The sequence below is a fragment of the Sapajus apella genome, unplaced genomic scaffold (assembly GCF_009761245.1).
Source record: "Sapajus apella isolate SASKATOON/1434 unplaced genomic scaffold, GSC_monkey_1.0 scaffold85, whole genome shotgun sequence".
NCBI lineage: Eukaryota > Metazoa > Chordata > Mammalia > Primates > Cebidae > Sapajus > Sapajus apella.
In genome coordinates, this window is record NW_022437025.1 from 4903239 (window position 1) to 4928966 (window position 25728).

At 51.8% G+C, this 25728-nt stretch overlaps 1 protein-coding gene across 4 annotated transcripts in view; it reads left to right on the forward strand.

Moving 5' to 3' along the window:
- Positions 1–25728, forward strand: part of AFAP1 (actin filament associated protein 1) — a 167503-nt gene that overhangs the window by 140477 nt on the left and 1298 nt on the right. For 3 of the 4 annotated variants that reach the window (XM_032254103.1, XM_032254104.1, XM_032254105.1), the window contains exons 12-17: positions 4449–4566; positions 8593–8844; positions 11122–11236; positions 15313–15477; positions 17083–17273; positions 20979–21143. In XM_032254103.1, the coding sequence (XP_032109994.1) occupies positions 4449–4566; positions 8593–8844; positions 11122–11236; positions 15313–15477; positions 17083–17273; positions 20979–21143 (1006 nt within the window). The remainder of the gene's footprint in view (positions 1–4448; positions 4567–8592; positions 8845–11121; positions 11237–15312; positions 15478–17082; positions 17274–20978; positions 21144–25728) is intronic. The other variant, XM_032254106.1, reaches the window with a different exon arrangement.

Genomic DNA, 25728 nt, shown 5'->3' on the forward strand with positions numbered 1-25728 from the left:
CTTAGCTCGGACTTTCTGGGCCTAAGAAATAGTTCTCAAAGTGAAGATAACTTGGCCCATTTTAGGACTGAGGCCACATGTTACACCCAGCCAAGGTCGGTAGCCTTGACAGGTGGAATTGGTCTTGCCCAGATTGTCCATAAAATCCCCAGCAGCACTGGAGGTTTTCTGTAGGACGGATTGTTCTCTCCACTGTCCTTTTGTGCAGAAATCAGGATAGATGTAGTCTAGTACTTACTGTTCCATTTGTACTCATTATTGTTTAATTACATGCTTTCTAATCAGCAAAACATAGGTAAGTTATGATGATTCTCCTATTTATTAAGCACCATGCAGTAAATAAAGCACATAATAAAGTGTTTTTAAAGAGATACGATATCCGTAAATCTAGTTTTGTAAAATCTGTCCAACCAGACTGACTTATAAAAGTGGATATGGATGTTAACTATGTTTATTGGGAAGATACTAAATTTCCATAAAAACCTATCCTACGTCCACATGTAATTTTAAGTATAATCAGCAAAGCGCTAAGCACATGTCAGAGAAACCCTGAAATAAAATAGTTGCCCTAGAATACAACTTGGCTTTTACTTTATAAATGCGTAGAGTATTAATCTAAACCAAATGTGGCAAGGTCACATTTTTGAGAAAGGAATGTAGATCATAATACTAAAAATATTTATTAAAAATATGCATGTAATGAATTTATGGCTACAGGAATCTTTTCAATATAGTACCTGATTCAAATCTTTATAGGAGATGTCAGCCATAAAGTTTATTTGCACGTTTTCTAGCCAGACATTCCTGTAAAACTTAAGAGATGAGATGTGACAAGGAAACGGTGTCCAAAACATGGTCGCCTGCCAGTGCGATCAGTATTCCAAGATGAAATTTTTGGCTTTTATAGAAACTGGCAGCCAGTTAATGAATCTTTTCAAGGTTCTTTGGAGAATCCTCTTTGCATTGTACGTGACTAAGGATGAAACAGCAGTAATATATTTAGAAAAGAGGAAAGTAAAAGATAATCACGGGGAGCGTCTCAGGAAACGTGGTAGTTTAGAACTTTCATAATGGTAAACAGTTGAGACATACGTTCCTGAAAGCCTGTTTTGAAATGAGACACATAGATGTATAGTACGAGGAGAATACTCCACAGCTTCCCCGAAACTCTCTCGTCGTCCCTCTGAGGAGTCCGTCAGGAAGCTGTGGTGGGGATGAAGAGCATCGAAAGCAGGGCTGGCGTGGCGAGGGTGGCGAGGGGATAGATGCATGGATGGGCGGCGGTCCTCTTGGCCACCCTCTCCTCTGAGTCCCGGGGGGTTATTCAGAAAGAGCTCCCTTGACTGTCTCCTGGTTTTGGTGTAATAAGTGGCCCGTGGCCTCTTACTTCATATCCACGTCTGCCTTTGGCTACAAATCCTGTTGTGGAAAGACACCAAGTGGAAGACAGAGGCCTTGCGTTTAGTTGTGACCCCACACCCTGCCCTCTTGAGGGCCAGGTAGAGTTGTCCTCGCTGAAGACAACTCTCTCTGCTAGGGTGAGGGGTGACTAGCTGCTGGCTGAGGCCTCCTCCACCTGGGACATTCCATGTGCCTGTGACCCCTCATCACTGTGCTCCCAAGTCCTGCCAGTGAGCCTGTCAGAGACATCCTGCAGTGGCTCTTCCCAGCACAGAGGCAGGAGTGGAGCCACCCAGGGCCTCTGTTCTGACCCCACCCTATGTCCCTGCTGCAGCAGGGCGAGTGCAGGCCACACGCTCGAAACCGAAGATGCCGGGGAAGGAGACAGACTCAGTATGGCCAGGGCACGGGGGAGGGGGTGGTCCCTGTGGCCGGGCATTATTCATCCATCCATTTACTGCCTCTCACTGACAAAAAGCATACATAGCACTGTTTCCCCAAAGCCCTCCAAAGAGGCATTTAATTAGAAAACCTTAAATATGTATTTTTAAAAATGAAAATCGATTACTGCAGAACTCTTAAATGTTCAAGTTTTGCTGTGCCTTTCCTTCTTATATGTTCTCTTCTTAGTCATTGTCTTTTCCTACATATACTTTTATGTATTTTAAGTTACATTCTTATAAGCAAAGGAAAAAGTTTATAAATTACAATTGAAAAGAATGTGTCCAGGCAGCGAGCCGTGCATGGCGTCCCTCCCCAGCAGGGGGCGCACGCGCGCTCTGTGCGGAGCCTTTTCCTCGGCCCACGCGGCTGAAGTCCAGCCCAGAACCCCAAGCCCGGGTTCTCCCGCGGCTACGCTGCCAGAGGTACTCCAAAGAGGGAGACTTCACTCTTCTGTGTTTACGCTGTGTTTTCTTGAGCTGGTGACCATAGAAACGCAGCATTCTCTGAAATACCCCCACTAGCAGGGAATGCTGTCAGGGGGGTCTCTTCCTTGGGTGTTTCCATTGTTAGTCCTGATGCGTGGCTTCGGAAGCTGCCGAGCCTCTAGGCACCTGCACCTGTGGACCCCTGCGTGTGCTGGTGTGGTTCTCACACTTCTGAGGCCGACCTTCCAGTGGGGAGAGCAGGCAGGACATGGATGCGGGGTGGTGGCCCCGGACCCGGAGGGGAGGGAGGGGTGCTATGGGGCTGCCAGGGCGGGCACCCTGGGACAGCACCCATGCGGAGACCCGGATACGAAGGGTGTCTGGAGAGAAGTTTGGCAGGCAGAGGGACTGGGGGAGCAGAGAGAGCCAGAGGAGCCCCAGAATACCAAGGAGACTGACCCAGCGCTGGAAGCCACGGTGCAAGGACTGAGCAGAGACCTAGTTCCTGGGAGCCCTGTGGCCCCGGGCAGCACCTTGCAACTTCAGAAGCACCTGGGGGTGTTGGGCGGAGGCTGGCGTGGCCGGCCTGCCCTCCTTAAAGGGGAGTGAGCAGTTCTCTTACTGCAGCCTCCACAGTGTTGGGTCTCACCTTTGGCCACTAAATGGGCAGGTCTTTCCCATGCCAAGCAATTCTCTAGATTTCTGCAGGCACCAGTGGGGTGTCCTAATACATGAACTCAACCCTCAGTGGTCTTCCATAAGGCAGCCTCAGGTCCCCCAGTGAAGGGCCCACCCAGCCCACAGAGCCGACTCCACTTCAGATGCCAGCCCCAGGTCCAGGTTGTCACCCGTGCTTCTGACCAACGGGATGTGAGTTGGAGGTTCCCACGACCCTCCCCAAGAGCTCAGTCATTGCCAGATGCTCACAGAACTCAGGAAGAGCTTGCTTACCGGATTACTAGTGAAAGGATACGGCTCAGAGCAGTGAAGGAAGAGGTGCACTGGGCAAGGCGTATGGAGCGCAGCGCTCCTGTGCCCTCGCTGGGTGCACCACGCTTCTGACACCGCCACACGCTCACAGCTCAGAAGCTCTGGGAACCTTGTCCTTCTGGGTTTTTATGGAAAGTTCAGGCCCTAATCACGGGGTTGGTTTCCCTGGCAACCAGCCCTCATTGTATACTTCATGTGGGAAATTCCAAGAGTTTTAGGAGCCCTGACCAGGAACTTGGAACAAAGATCACACCTTCTAAAGGATTTCCCTGGCCACTGTCAGCAGGTCTCAGAAGTTGAGGGAATTTCAGGGAAGAGGTGAAAATGTGTTGTGTGGGGTGGCAGTGGAGCCGAATGAGTCCTAAGAACTCCATCAACATTTGTTGAATAATTGTTCTAGAGAGCTTATAGAACAGGGGTCCACAAACCTTTTCCAAAAAAGGCTGAACAGTAACTTTCAGCTTTTTTTTTTTTTTGAGACGAAGTTTCACTCGTATTGCCCAGGCTGGAGTGCAATGGCGTGATCTTGGCTCACCACAACCTCCACCTCCCGGGTTCAAGCGATTCCCCTGCCTCAGCCACCTGAGTAGCTGGGATTACAGGCATGTGCCACCATGCCCGGCTGATTTTATATTTTTAGTAGAGATGGGGTTTCTCCATGTTGGTCAGGCTGGTCTTGAACTCCCGACCTCAGGTGATCCGCCCACTTCAGCCTCCCAAAGTGCTGGGATTATAGGTGTGAGTCACTGTGCTGCCTGGCCTAACTTTTAGCTTTGCAGCCCATGTTACCCTTTTGGAAGTAACACACTTATGAAAGAAGCATGTGTTCCAATAAAACTTTACTACCAACACAGGCTGTGAGAGGAGCTGGCCACGGTGACAGACAGATGATGAGCGAAATGCTTGCCATTTCTGAATGCCTGTTACTTGCAGGCTTTGCCGCGTGTACCTAGCGTGGGTCATCGGCGGCCTGTGTCGCCCTTCTGCAGAGTAAGTGCCCTCCTGATCTCATAGGACAGTCCCTCCAACACATCCTCTCATTTCCTCTGAGGTTCTGTCTCTTATTTCTTCTCTGCCCCGTGACTGCTGACATAGCGTTGGACATAGAGTCAGAACGCAATGAGGACCTGACTGATTGGAGTAAAAGGTGGTCAGGTTATGGATTTTAACGCATTTCCTTTCTTTCAGTTTCATGAACAGGCGTGTTCTGTCTGCTAACCCGTATCTAGGGGGCACGTCCAACGGCTATGCCCACCCCAGTGGGACGGCGCTTCATTACGACGACGTCCCGTGCATCAACGGCGCGGTGAGTACCCTTCTGCTGGAGTCATGGTTTTGTCAGAAGTGAGGCTGTGAAAATTCTGTGCCTCAGTTCCCCTGGTTTCGGTTTATGAGGTCGGCTTTTTAATGCTCTGAGGCAAACAGGAGGCTCCACGTCACCCCTCTGCCCCTGGCTGCTGACGTGCTGCTCATCTGAAGCTGCATTTGAAGAAGTGGATCTTTTGAGACTAGTAGACAAGTTTGTCGTTTAATGTCACTGTCATTTTTCTGTTGGTGTTGATGTAGCGTCCCAATCTGTGGCCCAGGCTGGAGTGCAGTGGTGCAGTCAAGACTCACGGTAGCTCCACCTCCCCAGCTCAATGGATCCTCCCGCCCTGGCCTCCCAAGTAGCTGGGGCATAGGTACACACCGCCACACGGCACTCATTTGTTTATTTTTACTAGTGATGGGATCGCCCTATATTGGACAGGCCAGTCTTGAACTCCTGGGCTCAAGTGATTCTCTCACCTCAGACTTTCAATGTGTTAGGATTACCAAAGAGAGCCACCGTGCCCGGCCTAATGTCACTCCCATTAATTGGATGTGCCAGCGCACTAAAATACTGACTAAAGGATAGCATACTAGAGTGATACTTGGATAACTTGTTAAATCAAGCATAGTTGTCAGTGAGTAGTTATTTCCCGCTAGGATTAAAATACTGAGAAATCCCCTCAGGAAGGAAATGACGCTGTAGCGGAGTGACCCCAGTACAAGCTCGGCAGCTTCCCTTGGGTGGATTTGGAGGGGCAGGCTCCAGTTCCCATCACAGCGCCGTCTGTAGGCCCACAGCTCCATGCAGTTGGGGCTTAGGCGCGGCTTTCTCTGTTCCGCTGGTTTCCAGGGTCTGTTTGGCCTTCGGAGTTGTAAAGTTTGCTCTCGGTGTGTTGTGTGTGTGTTGTGTGGGGCGTGTCGTCAGCAGGCCTATCAACAGGTGCTTGTCTCACGGTGTGTGCATGTTGCTCATCTCACAACCGTGCACTGAGCATCCTCTCTGGTCCAGGCACGGCACCCAGCCCTGGGCATTCAGAGGTGAGGCCTTCACAGTTAGCAGATAGATGAAGGAGGCTCGTGAGAAACCCGTATGCCATGCATCTCCCAGTACTGGGTGGGTTTGAAATTGGCATCTATGTTAAGATCATTTTCAAAGGTAGACACAAAGTATATTTATTGTTATTTTTTCCACCTTGGAAGGTATTTCAGACTTTTTTCTTGCTGTTTTCCTTCTCCAATCGTTTTTCCAATATTCTGGTGAATGTCCTCAGTCAGCCCCGGCATTGTAAATTATGTAGCTGCCCACAGCAGGAACCAGGAGACAATGGCCTCTTTGAGGGAGGAGTGGGGCCAAGGACCCGCAGTGCTCAGGAGCGTAAACAGACTGAAGGCTGTTTATGCTGGGGTCAGAAGTGGCGGGTCCATTCCTCAAGAGCCATGATGGATGCAGTGTGTCCATGAGGCCCAGCCACCTTCCCACTGGTCGCCGCCTCCTGCCCCTCTGTACCTGCCGTCCTAGGCGAAGAGGTATCAGGGCCCGTCGGTCTCCTCCTTCCCCTCAACCAGTCCTCCCTGGAGTGTCTCTGGGTGCCCACAGTCACCAAGGCGCTCCACCCCAACAGAGGGGGCTTGTGCAAGTTCTTCCTGCTAAGACGGACCCACGGCGGCCTGGGGAGCAGGCTCTCAGGCTGATTTCTGCCCTGGATTCCGGCCCCTGAGCCGTTTTCTAGGTGGGACCCGCTCTTCTGCCTCCATTTGCTCTGTGTCGCCCCAGTGTCTCTTGACGGCACACGTTTATCCCTGGGCTTAGACGGCAGTTACCATGCTCATCTGCATCCGGAGAACCATCCACTTCTCTTAGCCTGTGTCTAGCCCGTCCCACCCAAAGACCCTTTCATACCTTTTCCTCCAAGGTGTTTCTCCACTTGCACCCCTTACACACGAACCTGTGACTGAGCTGGGTGCCGTTGAGACCCTGTGGAGCCACACATGGGATCATCCGGTTCCACCCAGCCTGCTTCATTCAGGCTTTCATGACACTGTACAGGCCACCCACAGGAGTGAGTGTTCTTTAGGTTATTGGCAGCTTAATCTGTAGTAGAAACAAAGGTCTGCCATTCCCTGTTTGTGTGTGTGTATCGCTGGACACACTGTACACGTATGTGGCTTCCTTCCCCTGCTCAGCCCCTCCCTGAAACTTACTGTGTGTTCGGCTGTTACCAGCTCATCTCTTTTTGGAGGGCCTCATTTTTAGTTTTTTAAAGTTCATATTTATAGCCCGGTGCAGTGGCTCACGCCTGTGATCCCAGCACTTTGGGAGGCAGAGGTGGGCGGATCACTTGAGGCCAGGAGTTTGAGACCAGCCTGGCCAACATGGCAAAACCTCGCCTCTAAAAATATAAGAATTAGCGGGCTTGGTGGTGGGCATCTGTAATCCTAGATACTCAGGAGGCTGAGGCAGGGGAATCACTTGAGCCTGGGAGGCGGAAGGTGCAGTGAGCCAAGATTGTACCACTGCACTCCAGCCTGGGCAACAGAGCAAGACTCCATCTCAAAAAACGTTCATATTTGTGACCTACCATCTGGCACAATAGCACTGTTTCAGCTTAAGTAATGTTTACTCATTCACCATTCCCCGATGCTTAGACTAAGATGAAAGTATGCACACTCACACTTTAGAAACTTCTGTGAGGTCCCTGTAGGTGTTTTTCTGCGTCTTCCATATGACTTAATCTTTGGTATTTTAGGAAAATGATAGTCTTGTCTAGACCATTTTAATAACTCTGGACAAATATATGCTGGGTTGTCATTATGAAACTCTCATATCCGAGTTTATCTGCAGGGACCGTTATTTTTAGATCACAAAAATAGACACATTGAAGTGATTGCGGAGGAATACAGATGCTTCTACTGCGGAATTTTCAGTCTGTGCTATTTTTATAACAAAAGGTTGTAATTACCGTCTGGCGGGAAGGACTGTGCAGGAAGACTATAAAAACAGGGTAAAGGAACATAACAGAGGAATTAATATCGCCTTTCTTGTAACGCCAGGCAATTTATAAAGACCTTTAAAGCTGAAAAGGCCTTGGCTGTGGTTATCAGTTTTTGGGTTGAGTTAATGCTTTAACGTCTGTGTTCTCAGATTCCTCAGTCCCGTGAAGTGGCGTGTACCTATTTTAGTCCTTTGTTAGAGATTTTCTGCTAAAAGAATACCATTATATCAATTAGATTTGGAAGCATCTAATGTTCTATGAGAATTCGATGTCTCCTTTCACAGACTGTTTTGGCTGTGGCACTTCCTTCAGGTATACAGAGCAGGGCACAGAGGGGTGGGTATTGACAGATCCCATAGGACTTAGGTCACTGACTCCAGCACAGGGACTTGGAGGAGCCCGCACGTGGTCTGCTGTCCCCAGAAGGAGCCCAAGGCTTAGAGGCAGCACCGTGGGGGATGAACGCGGCCCCTCCCTCCGCTCCGCCACTCACCGGCTCCAGGCTTCCGTTTTTCTTCCACCTCTGCTTCCATTTTCCCGCTTCCAGGGCAAGGGCAGTGCGGTGAAAAGCATCGGGTGCTCTGCTTGGACCTCAGTGTCTTCGCGCACAGCAGAGCACCAGGCCCCTGGGCCCATGCTCCCTTCCACCCCTCACATTCACATCCTGCGCTAGGCACTTCTCTAAAGAAGGAAATACCAGATAACATTTCTTTTTCTTCTTTAAAAGACAGGACCGAACAAAAACTTCACATTCCCATTCTGGGAATGGTTTAAGGCAACAAAAATTTCCATAAGGCTTCAGAAGTCAAGTTCTTTTGAATCAGTCTGCATGCTTGTGTTGGGTGTGTGTATGTGTGTGTGTCGGGGGGGTGCGTGCCTTATTGATAACAGCTGCAGTCTGTGCAGAAGGGTGTTGGGATGCTGACGCCATGCTAAGTGCCGTGCTATTCATAAATGACATCTCGCTGTGCCGAAAGCTGCGGTTTTCTGTGTCCAAGTCACTAACCACAAAGCTGTGTGTGTTGCAGTGGGAACCGGAAGATGGCTTTCCTGCTTCCTGCAGCAGAGGCTTGGGAGAAGAGGTGCTTTATGATAACGCAGGCCTGTACGATAACTTGCCGTCTCCGAAAATCTTTGCCCGCTACTCTCCTGCTGACAGAAAGGCCTCTAGGCTGTCTGCCGACAAGCTGTCCTCTAACCATTACAAATACCCTGCCTCCGCTCCGTCTCTCACTAATACCTCTTCTGTGGGGAGGGCGTCTCTCGGGCTCAACTCACAGGTACAGCATCTTCTTCTGTAAGATTCCAGAGCCACCTTTAAGTCACATTGCTCCAACAGTTTTGCAACATGTGGTAAATGGGACTCAGCAAAGGCAAAGCATAATTTTTTTTCCCTCAACTAGAATATAATTTGCAACCTGACTACCACGGAACCGATGAGATATTTCTGAAGAGCTCACGGTTTGTCTAAGCGCTGTTTCTCTGCCCATATCTGACTTTCCTTCTGTTCTTGGAAAATTCCCCAGTGAATTTTGTGAATTATGTCAACTAAAGGCAGGGAATTTAAAAGAAACGGGTAATAAAACTTTCCAGAAGATTGTTGAACTGCAAGGTTCTTTAATATGTTTCCATTACACATAATGAGGAAAGGTTGACTCCATGTAGTCATTGCTTTTGATCTTTAAACAGGAAATAGGATTATTCAGGGTACGGTAGGAGTTTTCTATGGTAAGTCTAGAAGTATACTCTTAAAAACTAGACGATGATAAGAAGGACATTTGATGACCACTGAACAATAATAACCTTGATTTTGAACTGTGGTCCATTGCACACGCTGTGTTTACAGCAAACAGTAACATTTCAGAGTAATCTTGTGTGGTTAGGCCTTTTTTGTTTTGTTTTGTTTTAAAGAGATGAAGTCTCACTATGTTGCCCAGGCAGGACTTGAATTCCTGGGCTCAAGTGATTCTCCTGCCTTGGCCTCCCAAGTAGCTGGGACAACAGACTCATGCCACCATGCCCGGCTTATCATGCATATTTAACCTAAGAAGTTGTTATGCTTTGCCTAAAGACTTCAGCCAATATATGTAGGAATATGAACATATAGCAAATGGGCATGTTTTAAATATGTGTATTTTTCTCCATTCTTTGGATAATCTTAAGAAAATATTGAACCACATAAAATTGCAGAATTCTAGATAGTAGTGACTTAGAGCACTAGCTCCCTATAGGTTGGCTTCATCAGAAACCAAGTGCACAGGTGTGTGTCAGTTTTCGATTCTGATTGACGGTTGTTCAGATCCTACCCCTGGAGATTCCTGTTAGGTGTGTCTGAGGGGCCCAGAGCTAAGCAAAGCCGGGCCCAGGGGCTTGGGAGGCCTCAGGGCTTCTTACGAGGACTTACGCCAAAAAGTGGGCAGGTTATGTGTTGCATTTACTAAGTAAATGTGTTTCTGCGTTTCTACCTGTCTTAGGTAAAATCCTGCAGCGCAGCTTTCCGTCCTGCACACTTGGATTGTCCCCACACGAGTTGGGAATCACTTGGTGTATGGTTCCCGTGGGGGGTTTTTGTTACTTTTGCTCCCTTTTGTTTTGCTTTTGTTGAAGTAGGAAACACTTTTGTAGGTTAAATTGCATGGCCTCTGTGTTTCCTGTCCTCCTTTGGTCATTTTAATGGGGACCTATTGTTTAAGCACTTACACGGCCCCTCTCCCACACTGCAGGTCATGTGATCCTTTCAGGAACCCTCTGGAGAGGGGTCGCTACCTTTACCTTTTTAAACAACCAAGTGGGGGCTCAGAAAGTTTAAATAACTTGCTTGACGGCTCCTAAATGATGGAGCCAGATGTCTGTGCCTCCCAAAAGTTGAGGCCTGCCACAGAAGGAAACATAGTATCATGGAAAAAGCACGGGCATGGATGCTGGAGTGAGTCTTTGCCATCACGCTGAAAAATCACACAACTAAGCTGCGTGGAAGGTCACGCCAGCAAAATGCGGAACTCGCTGTCCTGTGGCAGTCCCCAGAGTAGAGCGCTGTCTCACTGTTTCAGAAGCCTGCAGTCCGTGCGAGCTCAGTGTCCGTGTGATTGCTGTGTGTTACGCTTCCCTTGCCCGTTAGGGTGTCACCCGTTGTAAAAGCGTTTGCCGCAGCACAGCTCTGACGCAGGGTCCTGCTCCTCTCCCGAGGGCATCCCACTGAAATAAAAGCCGTTTAGCATCGGAAACAAACTGCTCACCTCAGCCCGCACCAGCTTGGGTAGGGTTTGTGACTTGCCAGTAGAAAGGCGTCCCTTCTGCAGCGTTCCAGTGGAACACATCCTACGGACCCCATTGGCTTTGGCCTCGGCCACACCTCCTTAGCCATTCCCCGTGATCCCGGCAGCCCGGTGTTTGGAAGCCATCTTGGCTTTCTTTCACCTTTATCTTTTTCTCCGTCTATGCTAGTTTCTATAATAGTTAGAGTCAGAGACTGAGAGAAATGACTGCAGGAAAAAAAGACCCAAGATTTTTTCGACCGTGTGTTTATTTTTTATGTTCTTATATGTTCATTTCAACAGCTCAAGGGTAAAAAGCCTCCAGTGGCATCTAACGGAGTCACAGGAAAAGGGAAGACTCTGAGCAGTCAGCCAAAAAAAGTGGATCCCGTGGCTGGCGTGAAAAGGACGGCTTCAAGTAAGTGTGCCATCGGGTGTCTTGCCTTCCGGCTGCAAGTGCACTGGGTCGAGCTGGGCCTGTCTGAGCCTGCCCACCAGTAAGTGCCAGCTTGGGGCCAGCTGGAGAAGTGGAGCTGTGGGCACCACCATCCTTCCTCATCGACCCCAGTGGCAGTTTCCACCTGGCCTTTCTGACTGTGCTTGTAAATGGAAGCCCAGAACTGGTTTGCCACCTGTGGGATTGACTCAGCATTTTAAAATGGGAGGCAGTTGTGAGTGCAGGTTGCTTGCAGCTCCGGGTGGCCCTGGATGCTGGGCCAGGAGACCTTGGCTCACGTCCCTGACCTGTGGTTGACAAGCCATGCAAACTCTAAACTGAGCCTCTTTATCTGCCAGGCGTAGACAGATGCTCCTGTGGTTGGTGCAGTGGAATGACTGAGGTCATACGTGGGCCTCACAGCACTAGAGCAGGGCACTGATGAGTCCTGTGGCGCCTTGTGGTCTACGGCAAGCCATTCTTATCCCATCCACTTTACTTCCGACAGCCACTCTGTAAGCATAGGCGTTGTCCTCTGCCCCATCATCCACATGAGAAAAGAATCACCAAGAGGGTAAGCGGCTACCACAAGGCCTCACAGCTGGTAAATCACAGAGCCAGAGTGGGTGGCAGGCCTTCACACTCCACACCCAGCTGGAAATAGACTGGGCAGAGAAGCTTCAAGACACGAGGGACTCAGCCTGCCTGCACCCAGCACCCTCTCCCCTTCCCTCCAGGGATCCATGGAGGGCAATACTGTCATCCCTGAAGTGGTGTTTGCACTGGTCCTCATTATGTGGGATGTCTCATCAGGGAGCCAGCCAGGCAGCACTCTTCACTCCAGGGACTCAAAGACACAGTAAAGTAGTTGCTGTTGAGCGTCCTCGGTCCAGCAGACCCACACGTGCGGATGAGCACGTGGAAGGGCCACAGCATGGGATTCTGCAGGTTGGGGGCCCCTGAGGCCGTCTGGGCCTGTCCAGGAAGATTTCCCAGAGGAAGAAGGTGGGCGTTAGATGCAGGTGTTGAGTTTGATGTGGTTACTTGCCATTGCCACTTGGGATTTATACCTGAACTTTTCAGATCTGGAGCAGTGCAACTGGTAGACCAGTCTCTGTGCCAATGAAGATGAGGCTGGCTAGCCCTGCTGGTAACCCCACACCAGCTGTAGAAGACAGAGGGTCCGATACCGACATGTGCCGACATCCATTTGCACTGTGGTTTCAGTTCTGGAGTCAGAGCATCCGCATAGGGGAATTGAGAGGCTGGCAGTGTCCTTGGCTGTGTTCATGAGCGAGCCTTGGAATCACCCAGCAGGACCAGGGTGCATCTGCCCCAAGGAAGGGTGTACATTCCTGACAGAAGCCTGCCTCCACCTCTGTTCCACCCACACACATGCTCCCCACTGCCCCGAGGAAGGGTGTACATTCCTGACGGAAGCCTGTCTCCACCTCTGTTCCACCCACACACATGCTCCCCACTGCCCCGAGGAAGGGTGTACATTCCTGACGGAAGCCTGCCTCCACCTCTGTTCCACCCACACACATGCTCCCCACTGCCCCGAGGAAGGGTGTACATTCCTGACGGAAGCCTGCCTCCACCTCTGTTCTACCCACACACATACATGTTCACCAGATGGGTTGGAACCAGTTGGGCCAATTCCTCCCGATACCATTTGTTTAATGTACCGACTTCCTTTGACCTTATCTCTGGCACATCTTATTTCCCACTGTATCGGGTGTGGTTACTTTCACCTCTTTAATTTTGTTTCATTGGGGAGGGGTCGTGGGGAAGGAGCAGCTCACACCTGGAAAGCTTTGTTAAAGCGGAATCTGAATCCCATGGAGTCTCAGTCGCCATGGCACATCTGTCACTACCTGTGCTGACTTTATTTCCTAGATGATTTATTCCTTTATTTTATGAGACCTTCTGTAGGGAGTTTTTATTAACTTTGGTGACATCTAATGGTGACAAAAGAGAAAAATAATGGTATTCTGTGTTTTTGCTGAATCCAGCCAGTTGCATTATAGATTAGATGGGATTTATTACATGGGGACCAAAAGATTGGAAATTTGTAGGTTATTGCATTGCGTTCGTTTGGGGAAACAGGTTAGTTTAGAAATAAGTGTAGAGTTTGGACTTGGCCTTGTTTGCAAAATATATTAACTACCTTAGCTCCTTTTGTTTCAGATTGTTGAATGGTTAGCCTGTCTTCAGGCTGCCAACCCTTTTGCTGTCCTTCTGTGTGTTTCTTTTGGGTAGGGGAAAATTGACAGGGGTGATCAGTTTTTATGTCTTCATAAATGCAGTATTTCATTGAAATCATGATGGCTTACATTGCAAGTACTGGCAAATCCAGCATTTATTGGAAATCACTTATCACTGATGTGGTAAGACTTGCCCGTGAATGTCCACTACATCAGTGAATGTCTACTACATCAGTGAATGTCCACTAGATCAGGCATCATGTCATTTTGTTAGATTTTTTTCAGATACATGTTTCTCATTTAAAACACACATATCTCATTTAAAACATGCGCATGTGCGCGCACGCACACACACACACACACACACACACACACACATAGGGTTCCTTCTCGTGTCTGTTTTAGAGAGGGTAAGGCTGAGCTTTTCCGGAGGTTGCTTGCGGAGTCATGTAGCAAGGGAGGGTGGAGTGTGGGTTTATAGCCACCTCTGTGAGCCCAGTGTTTTTATTCTTAACCATTATGCCACCCCTGTGACTTCTACCTGAAGTAGTTTCTCGCCAAGCTAGGTGGTCAGACATGTGGAGTATGTAGTCGTGAAGGCCTAGGAGTTGTCATCAGGCATGAGTGATTGTTAGAAGCGACTTGGAGATCACTGAGGCTTTGCCATCGGTGATCCTCCATCCAAGTTTTGTTACAACCTTCATCTCCGTGGATTCTTCCAAAGAGCTGTTGTCCTAAGTTACTGTTACCGAAAGGCCAACATAAGAGGAGGAAGACAGCGTAGGGTTAGGTTCTGAAAGCTTTTTCACTGGCCGTGTGATGTCGCTACGTCTGTAAATGTCCCCTACAGCTAGTTTCCTCATTTATTCATTTTATGAAAGAAGCATTTATGTATTACCCATTTTTGCATTTGTTCTAAGTGCTTTATAAACATTTAATCCTGATAACCGCCCAGTGAATTACCTGCTCTTACTATCCCCATTTCACAGCTGAGGGAAACTGAGGCACAGAGGGATTCATGCCCTGTTCCAGGGCACGCAGCTGCAAGTGCAAGCTGGGACTCCTTCCTAGACGGTCAGGCTCCAGGTCCTGCCCCTGGTTGCCTCTTCATGGATTCTTTGTCAGCTTACTCACTAAGCAAACGCATATTCCATCACACTCCATGTCCGTGCTGGGGTGTAGCAGCAGTCGGGAGCCAGTCAGATGCCATGCCGGAAGGAACAGACACTGTGGTGTTGTGGAAGTATTTTGAAGAATGTAGAGAGGGAAGCAAATTCAAGACATGATTTTTGATAGTAATAGACTCCTGTCTTCTCCGATTATAGAATGTTCACTTTCCATGTTGTCGCAGATTAATTATAAGTCACGTTCCTCAGAGGGAAATGAATTAAAGAAATGTCCTAATATTCTGTTTTTAAAAATTTGATTCAAAGGCTATTGAAGAATTTGAACTAGCCAACTTTTCTGCTTAGTTCAAACCACCCCTGTCTTTTTTCTTATTGAATTAGCAAAATAACTGGCTTTGTGTTTGTTCACTGAGTTGGCTGATTAAACAGGCTTTTTGAGTTACCCCATTATCTGCTTGAATAAACCTACTTTTTTTTTTTTTTTTTTTTGAAATGGGGTCTCAGTGTCACCCAGGCTGGAGCACATGGCAGAATCACAGCTCACTGTAGCTTCGAACTCCCAGGCTCAAGCAATTCTCTCTTCTCAGCCTCCTGAGTAGCTGAGACTACAGGCATGTGCCGTCATGCCTGGCAAACTTTTGTATTTTTTTGTAGTGACGGACCTCGCTGTGTTTCCCAGGCTAGTAAACCTAATTTTTAATTGCTGTCTTTTTTTCTTCTCAAGATGCTGCCCAGTACAAGTACGGCAAGAACCGGGTAGAAGCAGACGCCAGGCGGCTGCAGACCAAAGAAGAGGAGCTGCTGAAGAGGAAGGAAGCCTTGCGGGACAGACTGGCCCAGCTCCGCAGAGAAAGAAAAGACCTCCGCGCCGCCATGGACGCCGGCGCCGGTAGGGAGGGTCTGGGCTCAGGTGACTGCCCCGGGCGCGTTCGTATCAGAGACTGCACGTTTCATTCTGCTCAGGACCTGACCCACATGCCGCTCACAGAGGCAGGGGAGGTGCTGGGGGACCTGCCCCACCTTCTGGCGCTGACAGCAGAGATTGTCTGGAGGATGGCGCGTCTCCACAGGGCTGGGTAGATTTGGTCACTGTGTCGGAGGGATCCACTGGATTTCTCCACAGGAGGGTAGCCCACAGTGGGGAGTCATTTTCAGAAGTCCAGGCAAGGCAAGATGGCGCTGCATGGGTAGAAGAAGCCCCTCATTTCTTGAGAAGTGACAGACGAGAGCAAGGCAGCATCTGTCTTGGAATGTATCAGGGAAGAGCCCAGGCTAGTGGAATACAGACGCCAGAGAGGGACTGAGGGTGAGGGCCCATTCCCAGGAACTGAGCCTGGAGCCAGAGTGGCACCCCTGGGCCAGGTGTGTGCATTCCTGCTGGCGAGAGCTGGTGCTCAGCTCCTGACCCTGGGGCAGCACGGCTTCCATAGGCATGGCCTCCCTTCCAGCCTGGTGCTCAGACTGCGGAACGCTGGCTCCCTAGATTGAGATGTACTAGCCTGGGCTGGGACGGGGGCTTCAGATGCCGCAGAGGCCCGCGCCGTCCAGAGAAGAAGTGGCAGCTTTCCTGTGTCTGGCTGTGCAGGGAGGAGCTGATGCACACCCCGCCAGCAATTAGCAGCTCCAGCCTTCCTGGACTTTGTGCCTCAGTGATTTGATGAAGGGAAATGCTTTTGGAGTTTAGAAGGGGGAAGGCAGGTGTCAGCAGGGCAGGTCAGGCTGACCCTGCAGGAGGAGGCAGGATGTGGCCTGCAGCCTGAGACTGACCCAGGAGGAGGCTAGGCCAGAGAATGGGGCGGGGCGTTGAGTTTAACAAGACAGAAGTAGCATTTCTCCCTTGTGTCCCAAGCTTGCAGGATAGTGAAGATGCAGCGGGGACTGGAGGTGCTTTCAGCTTTGAAAAAGAGAACCTCGCCTGCTGGCCAGCACTGGCCCAGGCCCTGGGTACCAGCCTGTTAACCCCTGAGATTGGTGTTCTCATCTGTCCAGTGGGTCCATCTTAGGTCACTGCAGCAAACCTCGAATAAATAAAGTGAATATTCCTTAAAGAAAGGTATGCTGTATCCGGTAGAGATGCCAGCTGTGCTACTGTTCATTGCCACAGGGGCATAAGCTGGTGGAAGGATTGGCAGAGCATCAGGGAAGGACAGTGTTCACACTGCCAGGCAGTGGCACCTTCGGGAGCTGTGGAGTTCAGGGGCCACGTTTTAGAATGAGTACACTGGAGTACATTGAGGCCTAGAGCCAGGAGCTGCCGGCCTTGGTGAGAATGAGCATCTCCTGCTTCCTGGGAGGCCAGCTGCAGCAAAGGGTGGTGGTCGGGGAAGGACTCTGGTCCCTTAGAGAACTGCTGAATTTAAGTTTTGCAACAAGGACCTAAATCAGGGGAGCTCAACCTAAACGTTTTATGGAAGTTCTTTTCGGGGACCAGGTGCCTTTTCTGTTGTTTGGAGAGTGTCTGCTGCGGGAGTAACGGCGTTTCTGGGGATTCCAGGCAGGAAGCCGCAGGCGGTCCTGGAGGAGAAGCTGAAGCAGCTGGAGGAGGAGTGCCGGCAGAAGGAGGCAGAGCGTGTCAGCCTGGAGCTGGAGCTGACGGAGGTCAAGGAGAGCCTGAAGAAGGCACTGGCGGGCGGGGTCACCCTGGGGCTGGCCATTGAGCCCAAGTCAGGGACATCGAGTCCACAGGTATGTGTCCTGCCAGTTCACCTCGGAGGCTGGCGCGGCCTTGCGTGACCGAGGGCCGGTGCGTCCAGAGCGGATGTGGAGGGGCTCTTGGGCATGGCTTGTTTGTGGCCCCTTAGCGTGCCCAGCAGAAGGCGGGTCACGTGTTAGCATGAGACACTTGGATCAGCTGGGCCCTGTGTTCCTGGCATGCTGCTTTCTTGTCTCTCACTGGTGTTAAAGGCGTGGAGACACTGGGTCTGTGTCTTTCCCCTTTGCACAGTCTGTTTAGAATAGATCTGGTCCTATTTGATGCCAGTTCATTAGGTAGCTAGTGCTTATAAACCGTCTAGCATGCCTGAGAGTTAAGCCAGGGGCTGGGGAAGCTGAAAGAATGAAGTGGTCTGTGCCCTCTTAGAATCGAGCAGAACAAGCGGGCGTCCTCTTCCAGCGTGAGGCACCCCGTCAGTGGTTCCTCTTCACTCATTCAGCTGAGATTGCTGAAAACTCAGATGTCCTTTCCACTTGGTCATCCTGTTGAGTCTCCTGTCTTGTGAGTTGGATGTCAGCACTTCCATTGAGCGAGGGAGGCATTGGGCCCAGAGAAATACACATGCCTGTTGAGCAGACAGAGCAGGCCGCGGAGAGGGACAGCTAGACTTCAGTGCCTGTACCAGCTGAAACCCTGCGGGTGGCCCCCCACCCACCGCACCCTGAACACTCCCACTCTAGGTCTTTCTTTCCAGACCCCTGGGTGAAATGCTGAGCCTGGTTGAACCCACCACTGCCCCTCCATACGAGCCTGGGGCGGGTCTGTGGGGACGACTTACGCATTTCTGGGTTGATGGCAGCCCTGAGTTTCAGTCACCTGCTGAACCCTGCCGGGTACCCCCTGCACTGCCTGCTCCTCCTTACTCTTCCCTTCTCCCAGCTCCCCCATCCCCACCTGTTTCCTGTGTCACCCCAGTGATCATCTCCAACTCAGAGGACAACCTCCCTCCCACCTGCAGAGCTGAGCAAGCAGCCAGGTCACTGATCTATCCCCAGACCACAAACCCAGCCACGCGTGCCTGGCTCCTTAAAGTGTTGAAGCAGCTGTGTGACCACACAGGCCACGGCTTGAAACCACTTGACTTCTCCAGGCCCCGAATTTTTCATCTATAAGATGAGAAAACAGTAGTGCCCGCTGCATAGGGCTGTCCACGCAGAGGCCGTGGGCGCAACACTCCACCGAAGCGCCTGTGTTCATTCATTCACATCTTCCTGAATGCACATGCATTCATTCATTCATTCCTTCCACTCATCCAACAATGGCATGTTTATATCATTATATACAGTACTGTTACATATTACATAAAATCATAGAGTTCATTCAGCAATTATGTATTATGTGTAAAATACAATTATATATTTATACGACATACATACTATTTCATATGTAAAGATGTGTATGTGTATACACATATGCATATGCTGTGTTTCTTTTTGAACTCCCGGGCTCAAGCGATCCTCCCACCTCGCCTCCTGAGTTGCTGGGGTTACAGGCAGAGGGGACCATGCCTGGCCCACATTCTGTGCTTCCTCTGTGTGCTAGAAACTATTCTAAGCCCACAGTTGTGACAAGATAGGTGAGAATCTCTGTTTCATGGAGCTTATATTCTCCTGATGGAGGCAAAGCAATAAAACATGTTGATGTCAGATGCAGACAGATCTGTGGAGCACAGTGAAGCCGGGCTGGGGACGAGGGGCACAGGTGGAGTTCGAATCCAAGGGCTAGAGGGTGCCTTGGGTGTCCTCAGCCCCTCATCCAGCATAAATGGGGACAAGAGCGTGGTGGGGTCAGGTGCGGTGACAGTGAGGCTGTGGGCATAGGCTGGCACAGGGCAGGTCTTCCCTTGCTTCAGGTAGCCCTGTGGCCTTCCATCTATGGTGATCTGGGCAGGAGTGCACACTGTCCCCGCTGCTTCTTGTCCTGCGTCCTGTGTGAAGGGAGGGGGGCAGGAGGGGTCTGAGGAGCTGTCCCGCCCCTGTCGTCTGGTCCTGTCTGAGTGGAGGGGCTGGGCTTCCTGGGCTCTGGTCAGTGCCTTGATCACACCCTCCCCTGCCTTCCAGACACCTGGGAGATCCTTCTGTATCTTCAGCTTTTCCAAATGCTTTTTCCAAGCATTTAAGGATTCTCTAGTTGGATCTATCTTTAAAATAAAAGAAGGTTTTTCCTGGCCTCCTGCTCCCTCTGGTGACTGTCCCTTTGCCCTGCGTTCTTGCCTTGCCTTCTGAGGTGAACTTGGGAAGCAGTTGTCCATGCTGGCAGTGAGTCTGCCCCCGCAACGCCTCCACTTTCTGGGTGTGGCTTTCCATCGTGCCTGCTTTCGTCATGGTGACCCCTGGTGTTCCCATCCAGTAGATAGGTTGGTCCTCACTCCCCGGTTCCAGTGCCCTTCAACTCAGCTGCCCACTCGCTTCCTCTGTGGTGGCCCCACATTCTTCCGCCCCCCATTGCTGGAGCTTCCCTCGGGCCCCTTTCCAGCTCCTGCTGTGCCACCCTCCTCGCCTTTCCTTTGACTGAAGTACTCTGCAGGGGCCCGGGCCTGGCTGATTGCGTCAGCTCTCCCCGCTCCAGTCCACCGTGCTTTGCGACTTCCCTCTCTTTTGAGGGAGGATTCCTTGGTGCCATTCTCTGTCCCAGCATCCGGGAAGCACTGTGTGCCCCTGCTGCCCAGGCCGCGTCCTCGGGAGAGTGGTCTGCTGGGTGGACCCCTCTTGAGATGCAGGTCTGTGCGTCTCCTGCCCCTTTACTCACAGCCTGGCCTGGCCTCTCCCAGACAGAGGTCCTCATCAGCACTCCCTTCTGTTCACTACCCCTACCCCAACCTCCCTCCCCAGCAGCCAGGGACCGCCACAGCATAGGTCAGGTTGGCTTCCTGGGGACTGCGGTCAGTAAAGCCCACAGGGGAGCCCGAGCTGCCCATTTTCATGGTCATTGAAACACTGTTCTAAAACACCGTTCTGTATACCTTGAGCAATATTTTTACATAACACATTTTGGCAGGAATCCTAGGAAGCATCTCTTCCTTGGAGGCTTCATTTGAGAGAAGGCTCATCAGACTGCAGCGTTTTTTCCCGGAGAACAGTTTGGGATCCCATATGGAAGAGCCAGTGATGGGGGCCTTGGTGGCTCAGGACACATGTGGTTCTATTTTCAGCCTCCTTTGGCATATGGAAGCTGCCTTAAACACTCAGAAAGCCTCCGTGCTCACGGGTGCCTGCGTTTCTCCTGCCAGCCCCGCGCAGTGGGAGCCAGTGCTGCCCCAACCCCGCTGCTGGTGCTTTCTGCTGCCCGGGCTTCTCTAGGGTGCTTGCCCCAGAAAAGCTCTGAAAACCATAAAGCAGTGCACAGAGGGACTGACCAGAGGCAGCAGCAGCCGATGGAAGAGCCCAGCTTTGAATGCAAAAGACTAGGGCAGGAATCCCACCCCCACCGCCCCAGGCACGTCTGGGAGTCAGAGCGCCCTTTGGAGCCTCCACCCGCCCCCCCTCCCAGCCTCTGCCCTCCCGGCGTGAATGTTGGGAGACACTCTGGGGCTGAGACACTGACCACCTGGCGGGCCTTGCTGTTATTTTTGACCACTTCCAAAACTTATTTCTTCCTTGAGATAAATGATTTTCCTGCTGGCGAATACTGGTGGCCTAGAAACCACTCCTCATGCGGGTTTTTCTCTCTCTGTTAAGTCTCCAGTGTTCAGGCATCGGACTCTGGAAAACTCGCCCATCTCCAGCTGTGACACTAGTGACACTGAGGGCCCCATGCCGGTGAACAGTGCAGCTGTCCTGAAGAAGAGCCAGGCGGCCCCGGGCAGCTCCCCCTGCCGAGGACATGTGCTGCGGAAGGCCAAGGTGAGTCCTGGCTTCTGGGGGCGCTGGTCCGGGGGTGTCCAGACGATTTAGGCTCCTGGGCATTCTCAGGTGTGAATGAGGAGCCCATCCATCTTCCTACTGCCTCCACTTGGCGCTCAGCCGTTGGTAGACATCTTGAATGGGCGCTTCTCCAGTCCTCCCCACCCCGCAGACCCTCCTTTAGGAACTGGGTTCTCCAAGGTGAACAGTGACCCGCAGGTGCTGGCCGTTTAGCCTCAGTGCCGCCGTTTAGCCTCAGTGCCGCCGTCAGCCCCAGGTTCATCTCCAATGCAGGCAGGCCCTGGGCTTCTCTGGACTCGTCCTCTTGTTGGTGGGGTGGAGACTGGACCAGGCAACCTCTGAAGTCCTTTTTGGCACTTAGATGTGTGATTCTTTAGAAAAACAAGAGGGCCCAGGCATCAGCTTTTCCCCAGCGCCGTCAGAGCGTGAATCTGGCCTCGGAGGGCCTCAGAGGAAGCTCGGCGTCCGCCTGTGGCAGCTTCCAGTCTTGTCGTGGGATTAACCACTAACAAGTTTTGATGCTAAACTTGAAAACCTCAGAAATTTTAAAACACAATTTCTAGTTGATCAGAGCAAACTGGTCCTGGCTGCAGCAAGGGAAAGTGTTGTGTGCACGCACAGGGTGTGATGGCAGGAGCTGGGAAGACACAGGAGTGGGGTTCCCCCTGTCCCGAGGGGCGGGGACGCGGGGTCCTCCCTGTACCGGCTCTGTGGGTTCCTCTGATTGCTGGAATTAACTTTTCTTTTTTGAGGCAGGGCCTCGCTCTGCCCCAGGCCGGTACAGTGGTACCATCACAGCTCAGCACAGCCTTGACTTCCTCGGTTCAGGTGATCCCCCCACCTCAGCTTCCCAAGTAGCTGGGTGTACACCATTATGCCCAGCTAATTTTTTGCATTTTCTGTACAGATGGGGTTTGGCAGCATCGCCCAGGTGGGTATCGAACTCCCGAGCTCAGGCGTCCTCCACCCCCACAGTGCTGGGATTACAGGCGTGGCCACTTGCATTTTCTGTAGAGATGGGGTTTGGTAGTATCGCCTAGGTAGGTATCAAACTCCCAAGCTCAGGCGTCCTCCCCTCCCACGATGCTGGGATTACAGGCGTGGCCACTGTGCCCAGCGTGGCATTCTTTGCGGCTTTTGGAGCCCATTCCAAGTTGGCTGGGAATAGGTATTTCCTGCGGGGCAGGTGAGTGAGAGATGGGAACATGAGCGCTGCCCACCTGCTCTGCTCTTTGGGGTGCTCACCGGAGGCCCCCTGGGAAATGTGGTTGTCTATACATGCTGCCACATATGTTCAGCAGACAAGCCTAGGAAGCACAGTAACACTTCCAAGCCCAGGTCACTCTGGTCACAGAGTAAGCGACAGGATGAGAACTGCAGACACTGCTGAACTCAGAACAGGGCAGGACACAGAATCTGCAGGTCAAGGTGTCACTAGAGGCAGGGGCATGAAATGCAGAGCAGCCCGGCCCCTGCCCTCGGGCCCTTCTCAGAGCAGAACCATACCCGAGGTCTCTTGGCACATGGCCTGCCCAGATGAAGGGAAGAGAAACTGGCCTGGAGCTGCGCCTGGAGGGTGGTTCTGAGCCGGGGAGCCCTGGGGTATGGGACTGGAAGCCGGCTTGCTTTCCAGAGTCCTCTCTCATGCTCAGCGCTCCTCACCAAGAGTTGGAAGGTATTTCAGGAATACCGCAGCTGGGGTCACGTGTCCCACCTCCAGAAACGTCAGACCCCCTGGGCCTCAGACAAAGGTGGGAGGCAGATGAGACCAGGTTTATGACACCCAAATGCATTCGTGTTCTCAGGGTCTGCAGGCCGCGCCACCATCCCCACTTCCAGCTGGGGTCCCTGTCACTGTTGTCAGAAACCCCGGGAAACCCTGCTCAGTCAGGCCCCTTCTTTCAGTGAGGCCATGCACAAGATTCTCAGCTGGAGGGACGAGAGGCTCCCACTGTTTCCTGGACGTGTGAATGCATTTGGGTGACATAAACTTGGTCTCATCTGCCTCCCACCTTTTTCTGAGGCCCAGGGGGGTCTGACTTTTCTGGATGTGGGACAGGCAATCCCAGCTGCAGTGTTCCTGAAATACCTTCCAACTCTTGGTGAGGACCGTTGGGTATGAGAGAGGGCTTCCAGTCCCACACCCCAGGGCTTCCTGGCTCAGAAGGGGCTCAGAACCACCCTTCATCTGGGCAGGCCATGTGCCAAGAGACCTCCAGGCATGGGAGCTGTGGTTCCGCTCTGAGAGCGGCCCGAGGGCAGGCTCGGGGCTGCTCCGCATTTCATGCCCCTGCCTCTAGTGACACCTTGGCCTGTAGATTGTTTTCTGCCCTGCCGAGCTTAGTGGTGTCTACAGGTTCTCAGCCTGTCGCTTATTCTGTGACCAGTGTGACCTGGGCTTAGCAATGTTACTATGCTTCCTAGGCTTGTCTGCTGAACATACGTGGTGCCATGTGTAGGCGACATGGGAGTTTTCCTCTCTCAGACGCCCACTGCCTGGTAGTAAGCTGGGGATCTGTACAACAGAGGACTGCCCGTAAGTGCTGGCCTCTTGACTTTGTCCTCTGGCGCCTTCTCTGCTCTCAGCGGCCACGTAGCTGTCCAGAGAGGCTGCGGAAGGGGCGGGAAGGTATGAGCCGTGCCCCGCTAGCCATCCTCCCCTTTGTAGAACACGTGCGCCAAGAGCCTGCGAGTGTCTCCAGCATGGTTTTGTTATGGTGCTGGTTTGGTGTTTATGTCTGCCAAGTTTGCTAATGGTGTGCATTTAACGATGGATTGAACTTGAGCTTTGGATTTAGAAAAGGTGAGAAGTTGTTGATGGTATGCAGCATGCAGAGATCTGCTGTGTACTTGTGACCCAGTTAATGAGCCCCTGGAAATCCAGTGGGAGTCAGACACCCGCCTCCCGGCGCAGAGTCAGCGGGCACAGGGAAGAAAGCCCCTGTTTGGCTGCCAGGCGCTGTGCTCGGGCTTTCCCAGACCCTTTCTCCTTTGATCTTCACATCGTGCTAAGGCTCAGAGAGGTGACGCGACTCCTCCAAGGCCCCACAGTGGCTGAGGCACAGAAAGTCTGGCCCTGGCATCTGTGCCCTCTGCTCTTCTCCTCCCGAGCCCCCCATGCCAGGGAACTGAAGGCCTCCGTCCTGCATGATGTCTGCCGCTGTGCTGGCCTGGGTCTGCCCTCTTGCCTCCTCTTTCGGGAACTCAATCCCATGGCCAACCCTCATTTCAAATCCACGTAGCTCTAGAGGCCATGAGTAGCCCAGGCCTCTGCCTCTGTGCCGCTGCAGTGGGTGCAGAGGACCCAGATGTGAGCAGCTTGAGAGGAGGAGGTGAGGGAGTGTGAGCGCACGCGTCAGGTCCAGCTGCTGTGAGAACCCAGAGGTGAGCAGCTGGAGAGGAGGAGGTGGGGAGTGTGAGCGCACGCGTCAGGTCCAGCTGCTGTGAGGACCCAGAGGTGAGCGGCTGGAGAGGAGGTGAGCAGGAGTGTGAGCGCACACGTCAGGTCCAGCTGCTGTGGCGCGGCCTGTTGGAAAGCACAGAAACAGCACAGAAGGTGGCAGCATTGCCTCCGGAGTCAGGGTAGGAAGGGGCACAGGGGTGGGGAGAGTCACTGAAGCCTACTCCTCATGACGCATGAGGCTGGCCAGGTGATACAGGTGGAGAACGGGCATGGGCGAACCTGCCATGGAAGCTGGAGTGGGCCTGCTGGGAGGCAGCATGGCAGGGTGGAGATGGGAGGCCTCTGCTGTGGAACAAGTGGTTTTGGGTCCCAGCGTCATCACTTTGGACCTAAGGCAAGTCACGAAGACTCTATCGCCTTATTGACTGATTGATTGAGACAAGGTCTTGTTCTGTTGACCAGGCTCTAGTGCTGTGGCGATCATGGCTCACTGCAGCCTCAAACTCCTGGGCTCAAGCGATCCTCTCACCTCAGCTCCCAAGTAGCCGGGACTACAGATGTGTGCTACCATATCCAGCTAATTTTTGTATTTTTTGTAGAGCTGGGGTCTCACTATGTTGCCCAGGCTGGTCTTGAACTCCTGGTCTCACGTGATCCTCCTGCCTCACTCAGCCTCTGGAAGTGCTGGGATTCCCCGCACCCACCTGTCTCCTCACTTATGAAGTAGGAGTACTGTCTGCCTTGCAGGACTGTTGGCAGGCCAGACAGCTGTGCCCAGTGCCCACCGTCTCTGCTCTCACGTTGGTGCTGTGTAGACTGCAGCCAACACGCAGGGCCTGTAGATGGAACCAGTCCAGCTGCTCCACTGACTAGATTTAAGCATCCACATCTTTTTAAAAGAACATTTTTCTATTGTGTTAAAATAAATACAAAATACAATTGACCATTTGAAGCATTTTTGAGTCAGTATTTCAGTGGCATTAAGCACAGCCCCGGTTACACGGACATCACACCACCCTTCTCCAGAACGTTCTCATCTTCTCCAACTAAAGCTCTGTCTCCATTAAACACTAACTCCCCATCCCCCCACCGGGCACAGGGAAGAAAGCCCCTCCTTGGTGGCCAGGCGCTGTGCTTGGGGCTTTCACGGCCCTTGATATC